This window comes from Bufo gargarizans, chromosome 11 (assembly GCF_014858855.1).
Source record: "Bufo gargarizans isolate SCDJY-AF-19 chromosome 11, ASM1485885v1, whole genome shotgun sequence".
Classification (NCBI taxonomy): Eukaryota; Metazoa; Chordata; class Amphibia; order Anura; family Bufonidae; genus Bufo; species Bufo gargarizans.
This window is the reverse complement of record NC_058090.1, coordinates 90,491,252-90,499,205: the sequence shown is the minus strand read 5'-3', so window position 1 is coordinate 90,499,205 and position 7,954 is coordinate 90,491,252. Positions and strand designations below refer to the sequence as shown.

The 7,954-nt window shown below is 41.4% G+C and overlaps 1 protein-coding gene across 1 annotated transcript; it reads right to left on the bottom strand.

Annotated features, from left to right (window-relative positions):
• Positions 1 to 957, bottom strand: LOC122921403 (olfactory receptor 5G3-like). The gene has a single exon (XM_044271382.1). The coding sequence runs from the start codon at positions 955 to 957 to the stop codon at positions 1 to 3; it is 957 nt and encodes a 318-aa protein (XP_044127317.1).
• Between the last annotated feature and the right edge of the window lie 6,997 nt (positions 958 to 7,954).

Here is a 7,954-nt window from a genome sequence, read left to right as displayed (position 1 = left end):
TTATTTTTGTAAAAATAATTGGGATTGGAAAAGCTCTTTAACTACAGTCTTTCTTACAGTGTCTTTGACATCTTTATTTCGGACACTGTAGATGATGGGGTTTAGCATGGGTGTAACTGCTGAGTAAAGGAGGGAGATAGATTTGTCTATGTCTGGAGACGAGCGGGAACGTGGACGTAAATACAGAATCATAATGGTCCCATAGTAAAAAGTCACCACAATGATGTGGGAGGCACATGTGGAGAGAGCTTTGTACCTTCCATGAGAAGAATTGATCTTCAAGATGGTGGACAGAATATGAATATATGAAATCAGAATCAAGATAAAGGATAGACTAACTATTATGCCTGCTGTAATATACATTGAGACCTCATGGAGCCAAGTATCACTGCAGGAAATCTGTAAAAATGGGGGTACCTCACAAAAGAAGTGGTTGACATGGCGGGTATGGCAGAAGGACATCTGGAAGGTGTAGATGACTTGTAAAATGGAGTTGATGAAGCTTGAGGTCCATGACACAGCAGCCAGATTGATGCACGTCTTCCGGCTCATGATAGTGTTGTAGTGAAGTGGTTTGCAGATGGCGGCAAATCTATCATAAGCCATGATGGCAAGAATGAAACACTCTGTAGACCCAAAACTCAAATGAAAGTGCATCTGGACAGCACATTCTACAACAGAAATGCTCCTGTCTTCTGCCAATGAGTTCTCTAGGATTTTAGGGACTACAGTGGTAGAGAAGCAGATGTCAATGAAGGAGAGATTGGTAAGAAAAAAATACATAGGAGTCTGGAGCTTTGGATTAATCTTTACCACAATGATCAGTAAGAGGTTTGCTAGCAATGTTATTAAGTACATCACCAAGAAGGTAATAAAACCAATGACCTTCAAGTATGGAACCGAGGACAAACTGAGGAGAATGAATCTGCTCGAAGAGGATTGGTTGGACAATTCCATCTCAGCAAAAGGAGACCCAGACCTGGACAAGAAGTCAAAATGAACTCTTGTCAACTTATGTCTACCTGCAAGAGCTAAGGAAAAGTGTATTCGAATATTGTACAGTTCTATTATAATCATATAATCGGTGGTTATCTCTAGGAACAGTACAAAAAACATTGTACTATGTCATCTTTTACTTTCCCTATTTGAAATTAAAAATTGTCGACTCTTGATATGTGTGAGGTTAAGACATTGTGATATGTAAAAACTCCTACAGTATATTCTTTAAGCACAAAGTTGGGAACTTATAGTAGAACTTCTAGACTAGAAGCTGGTTATATCTCTCCATGAATCTACCCTTTCTTACTTTACCTGTGGATTAGACCAGTTGATGTCCAGCAATCCAGTGGCCTGGTCTCCAATGCAATAACATTGAAGACAAGGCCACCTGCTTGGGATGTTCTCTTATATACTTTTTTATAGACTCTCTAATGGTCCCAGAGCAATTACTGAACCATGAAAAAATATTTTCAAATTAATCCGACAAAAGGGATTATTCTTTAATTTGTACATTTGCTTCTGTTCATTGTTTGTATAAAAATTATAATTTACGCACATACAGCCTTACTGAATGGAGAAAAGAGTGCTTGACTTTAAAGGAACACACTACCGTGGGATGCACATGGCAAAGGGCTTCAAAGTCCTTCAGATTACTCTTGCTCTACTCCTTCTAATCCTTCACTAAGCATACATTAATATATCAGTTTTCCCCTTAAAGTTAAAAAGGTTTTCCCGCCTAAACATTAATGACATATCACTAGGATATGCCACACTTGTCAGATAGAAGTGGGTCCCAGATGTGGACTTGCACCTATCTTGAGAACAGGGCCTCAAAGTTAACGAGAGCACACCAATCATGCGAGACGTGTTCTCCTCTCACTGCTATGTTCGGGAGCTTCTGGCTATTTTCGGAGGTCCCATAAAGTGAATGGAGAACAAACGGAGCAAGGGAAGCCACCAATTGGTTTACCACTAATAGATTGATGGAAATAACTGAGCCACGCTGTTGCTCTCCCTTCACTTTGGAGGCCCGGATGTTGAGATAGGAGAGGCTCCTTGAGGTAGGACCAGCACCTATTTGATATTAGTGGCATATTCTAGTATACCACAAATGCTTAGATGGGAATACCCCATTAATATATTAATCAACTTGCCATCAAATAGCAAAGAGGATAAGTTGGACTGCTACCTGTAGCTATGGATCAGGCAAATCATCAATTCACCAGGAATGATTTGCTCATATATATAATTTTTTTCAGGCTTAGTCAAACAGAATAATAAATAGAATAACAAAAAAAAACAAAAAGAAAAAAAATAGAAAATAAAACAAAAAGAAACAAAAAGAAAATGGAATAAAAGAAAGTGAAAACCAAAAACTACAATAAAAGGGAAAGAGGATAAAAGACAAAAAGAGATGCTAGGAGAAAGTGTGGCAGACGGGCCCAAATAATTTTGTACAAATATGTATTTGCCAAGAATCTCGAATTCACTTAATAAGCATAGCATTAGCATCAGCATACTTTTTTGTACTTTAGTGCTGTTGCATTGTATTTTTTTCTTTTGTATTATTTTTTTGCTAGGAGAAAGTAAAGGTATAGAGATAAAGCAGAGAAAATGGAGTTAATATCATATATCAGGTAGCTTATGACAGCTAAGATCATGCACCCTGTAGAGCAAAACTGAAGTGAACTTGAGTAGCCCCTCCAAAGAATGAAATACTTCTATCTTCAGATATGGTGATGATTAGGATTTTAAATTATACCACCAGATGTCAAGGCCGAAGATGTTAGATATAGCTAAAATTATGAATGTTCTCACCGATCTGTGATTTTAGACAAGAAGCAGGGTTTCTCCAGTGGATCGAGACTCTAAAACAATAAAGGGCTCTACACATAGAGCAGAAAAGAACTCCATTTGGAGTCTATTTTTATGAGTTGTGTCCACAAAGACCAATTGAATTGCCTCAATTTTTTCTTGCCAATTTTCATTTGTAGGTCATGCCCTGTGTCTCATGTCCATGACTCAATTATTTCCACAGCTCCTATTTTGGTATGCTTGGTCATGTTCCTCACAATTAGGCCTCAGGCACACACACGAACGTATCTTCATTTCGTTCTGGGTTTTTTTGCGGACCGTATATGGAAACATTCATTTCAATGGGTCCGGAAAAAAAAGGAAGGTACTCAGTGTGCATTCTGTTTCCGTATGTCCGTATGTCCGTTCCACCCCAAAAAATAGAACATGTCCTATTATTGTCCGCATTACGGACAAGAATAGTACTGTTCTATTAGGGGCCAGCTGTTCTGTTCGATGTCATCCGTATTTTTTGTGGATCTGTTTTTTTGCAGACCGTGGTCATGTGCATGAGGCCTTAAAGGAACACTCCAGGCAAAACTGACTGTCTTTGTTATGCATCATTTTAGGTGTTCTTCCATTTCCCCCCTGCTCAGATCTTTCATAAGGTATCACTTTTGCATGATGTGTTCCCCTGCAATTTTCAGTTTTCGTGTTTTTGTTTTTCCCAGAGCCATAATTTTTTTTATTTTTCCATTCACATAGCTGTGTGAGGGCTTATTTTATGTGGGATAAGTTGTACTTTCTAATAACACCATTTAACATTGCATATGATGTAGCAGGAGCAGTAAAAAATTCCAAATGGAGTGTAATTTGTTTTTACGTTGTTCTCTAAGCAATGAAAATGACCTGTTACTTTCTTTCTCCGGGTCAGTATGATTATGGCAATACCATATTGGTATAGTTTTGCTTCAGTTTTAATACTGAAAAAATAAAAACCTTGAAAAAAAGTATTTTCTTTTCATTGCCATATTCTGAACCCTATAACTTTTTTTTATGTTTATGTGTACAGAGCTATGTGTGGTCTCATTTTTGGCAGATCAATCTGTACTTGAAGTGTGTGGGACTTTTTGATCACATTAAATTGTTTTGGGAAGGTAAAGTGCCAAAATAAGTCGCATTAGCGATTTTGATTTTAAGTCTATGATGTTTTTTGTTTAATTTTTTTTTATGTATTTTTTTAGTTTTTATATTTTTGAAAACATTATTATTTTTTTTTTTAAGTCATCATAGAGGACTATAACTAGCAATCATTAGATTGCCAATTGTATTCTGTGAAGGGTAGATGTATATGTCCATTACAAAATACCTCATTCACAGTATTCCAACACAGTGCTGCCACCTGCAGGCCTGTATTGGAATATACCAGTGATAGGTATAGGAGTCTGTTTGAGGTTTACAGCTTCTTTGATCTTTGTGGAACGCTGTTACAGGCACAGGAGCGTGCGGCTCCCACGTCTTCATGGCTCAGATGCCGTGGCCACATTTGATCACGGCATCTGAGAGGCTAAATGTATGTGATCGGCCTTATGGCTAATCACAGACATTCTTTATGGGCCTCTTCTGTTTGAAACAGTAGAAACCCTACGGCTATAGCACTCGCGGCCCTCGCGAGCAGACACCATCTTTAAAGTACCGATTTCCTCGGTATATAAAGTCACCAAGGGGTTTTCTGGGACTTAGATAATCATAACCTATGCTCATGATACTATAGGTCTTAGAAATGTTCACTGGGCAGCCACTGGCACCGGCTTATTGAGCTCCGCTTCCACAGCATAAGTGTACCAGAGTGGACAGAGCCTTCTGTTTCCATCCACTGTACAGTTTTCACCAGCTGCTGCCTGATCATTGGGGGATTTAGACCTTCACCAATCTGATATTGATGGCCGAACAATGAGGATCCCTTTAAGGTATCTTAACTAGTTTCATTAGAGTACCAATAAAATAATACCATCATAACCAGTTACATTAAATTAAATATTGTGTTTCTTATGGTAACATTAGTAAAAAATATGGTTTTATAAGTTTTCAAATTCCTGTCTTAAGGGTACTTTCACACTAGCGTTTTTCTTTTCCGGCATAGAGTTCCGTCCTAGGGGCTCAATACCGGAAAAGAACTGATCAGTTTTATCCCCATGCATTCTGAATGGAGAGCGATCCGTTCAGTTTGCATCAGGATGTCTTCAGTTCAGTCTTTTTGACTATTCAGGACCGAGATAACTGAACACTTGCCTAAATGCCGGATCCGGATTTTTTTCCCATAGGAATGTATTAGTGCCGGACCCGGCATTCAAATTGCCGCATTGACGGATCCGGTATTCTGGTCTGCGCATGCGCAGACCTTTAAAAATGTGAAAATCTACGGGCCTGTCTGTGCAGTGGCTTCGACGGGGTAACTATTGCACGTGCCACCGTACCAGCTTCAACTGCCCTTCTGGTGCTCGCCATTTCAACATGTTGTACGGCAGTGCTGGTACTAGGTCCAGGGAGGGCTGGGCTGCTGGTGTATGCCTCACCACGTAATTCGACAGCGCCTGCCCCACTCTGCTGCCCTTGAAGCGGATCCTGCGCAACCTGTGGTGTAGCAACACGGGGCCGGGTACGCCTGTTGGTATCGGGGACCTCAACCTCCTCGTCCGAACTTTGGGTCAGACTGCTACTGCTTTCTACAGGTTTATAATCTGACCCGCTAGATTCATCAGATGAGGGTTCCCATTCCTCATCCGACTGGGTCAGAAGCCTGTAGGCCTCTTCAGAAGAATACCCCTTGTTTGACATTTGGACTACAAAATTTAGGGGTATTCCCTGAGACTACCCAAGAAAAAAAGCAAGCCTGTCTTACTAATGGGAGGCTAGCGAAGTACTGGAGGCCGCTGTGATTGATAAAAATGCTCGTAAAGTGATTGTGCAGTGATAAAAAAAAATAAAAAATTTTGTCACTGCGGCGGGGCTGGCGTGAGTGAACGATCAGGCCTGATCGGGCAAACACTGCGTTTTGGGTGGAGGGCGAACTAAAGTGACACTAGTACTATTATAGATCTGACCGTGATCAGTTTTGATCACTTACAGATACTATAAAAGTACAAAAGCTGATTAGTGATATGCTAATCAGCGAATCAGTGACTGCGGTGCAGTGGGCTGGGCGCTAACCGATCGCTAACTACCTAACCAAGGGGCCTAAACTATCCTAAAACCTAACAGTCAATACCAGTGAAAAAAAAAGTGACAGTTTACACTGATCACTTTTTTCCCTTTCACTAGGTGATTGACAGGGGCGATCAAGGGGTTAATTGGGGTGATGGGGGGTGATCTGGGGGCTACGTGTGTGGTGTTTGGTGTACTCACAGTGATGCCTGCTCCTCTGCTGAGACCAACCGACCAAAAGGACCAGCAGAGGAGCAGAGAAGCCATTTAACATCTTATATTTATAAATATAAGGTGTTAAATGGCCTGTGATTCGTTTTAAAAAAAAATCATCAGCCTGCCAGCCACGATCATTGGCTGGCAGGCTGATGATGTAACCCCCCTCGCGAGATGACGCGTATATGCGTGACTCTGCCTCACACTGCCGCCTCCGGACCGCGGTCCGGAGGCGGTTAAAGACACGCCATGCCATCATATGTGTTATGCTTTTTCAGATTCCAAAGCTTCGAAAAATTTACTCTAATCAGATACAGATGGTGTTTAAATACACATGGTGTTATGGCATAGAAAGATTAAAAAAACAGTGGCTTGAAGGACCAAGCGTCCAAAAATTTTGTCTTGATAGGGTTAGAATGCTTGCCCATATGACACACAAGTGTAAGTGTTAAAAAGTGGCTTGTTGTGAAAGAAGACTACTTATAACTTGGTAGTCAGAGGAACGGCGTCGCATAGGGCGCCTACCAACTAGCCAAAAAAGGAGAGACAGCGCCACTCTCACATACACCTGGGGAGAAGAAATTGTGGAGGCCCAAGGGGGCAACGTACATACTAACGTGGGGAGTGGTGAAACCCCATATAGAAATAGAATATTGGTAATAGTATAGGTAAATAAAGTATCAGATAAATAAAAGATTGGGGGTGCCACAATGGTAATATTGCAAAATACATATAACACAGACACCATAAAAATATTGTTAAAAGTAAATACGGAGTGGTTACTTCGCTGAGGGTTTGCCACCAGGGTAAAGCTCAAGTCACCCGGGACCCCCCACCCGGGATCGCCTGTAGTGTGATAGAGATGGCAGTCTGCGTTCCAGTGGTGTGATGTGGATGGTATACAGCACACAGATCAGCAACTCGTAGTCAGTCTCTTTATTTCAAGTAATATGCAGCTCCGCAGGATGTAAGGCTGGATGTAAGCAGTTCTGAAAATGTGTGAAAATCACCGCTCATCTGAACCGGCCCATTGAAGTGAATGGGTCCGGATTCAGTGCGGGTGCAATGCTTTGACCTCACGCTGAATTCTCGCCCGTGTGAAAGGGGCCTTAGAATCAATTTTTTTTTGCTAAGGCCTCTTTCACACTTGCGTTGTCCGGATCCGACGTATACTCCACTTGCCGGAATTACACGCCGGATCCGGAAAAACGCAAGTGAACTGAAAGCATTTGAAGGCGGATCCGGTGATTTTCACGCATCACTTATGCGTTGCGTGAAAATCGCAGCATGCTCTATATTCTGCGTTTTTCACGTAACGCAGGCCCAATAGAAATAAATGGGGTTGCGTGAAAATCGCAAGCATCCACAAGCAAGTGCGGATGCGGTGCGATTTTCATGCATGGGTTCTAGGTGACAGTCTATTCACTGTATTATTTTCCCTTATAACATGGTTATAAGGGAAAATAATAGCATTCTGAATACAGAATGCTTAGTATAATAGCGCTGGAGGGGTTAAAAAAAAAAAAAGTTAACTCACCTTATCCTCTTGATCGCGTAGTTCCCGGTCGGTCTCTTCTTTAGCTGTGGGCTAAAGGACCTGTGGTGATGTCAGATCACATGCTCCATCACCACGGTGATGGGCCATGTGATTGGAGCATGTGATCTGACGTCACCACAGGTCATTTAGCCCACAGCTAGTAAAGAAGAGACCGGGAACTACGCGATCAAGAGGAGAAGGCGA

Excerpts from the sequence above, each read along its gene's own strand:
- LOC122921403 (XM_044271382.1), bottom strand. The coding sequence starts at position 957 with ATGGAATTGTCCAACCAATCCTCTTCGAGCAGATTCATTCTCCTCAGT.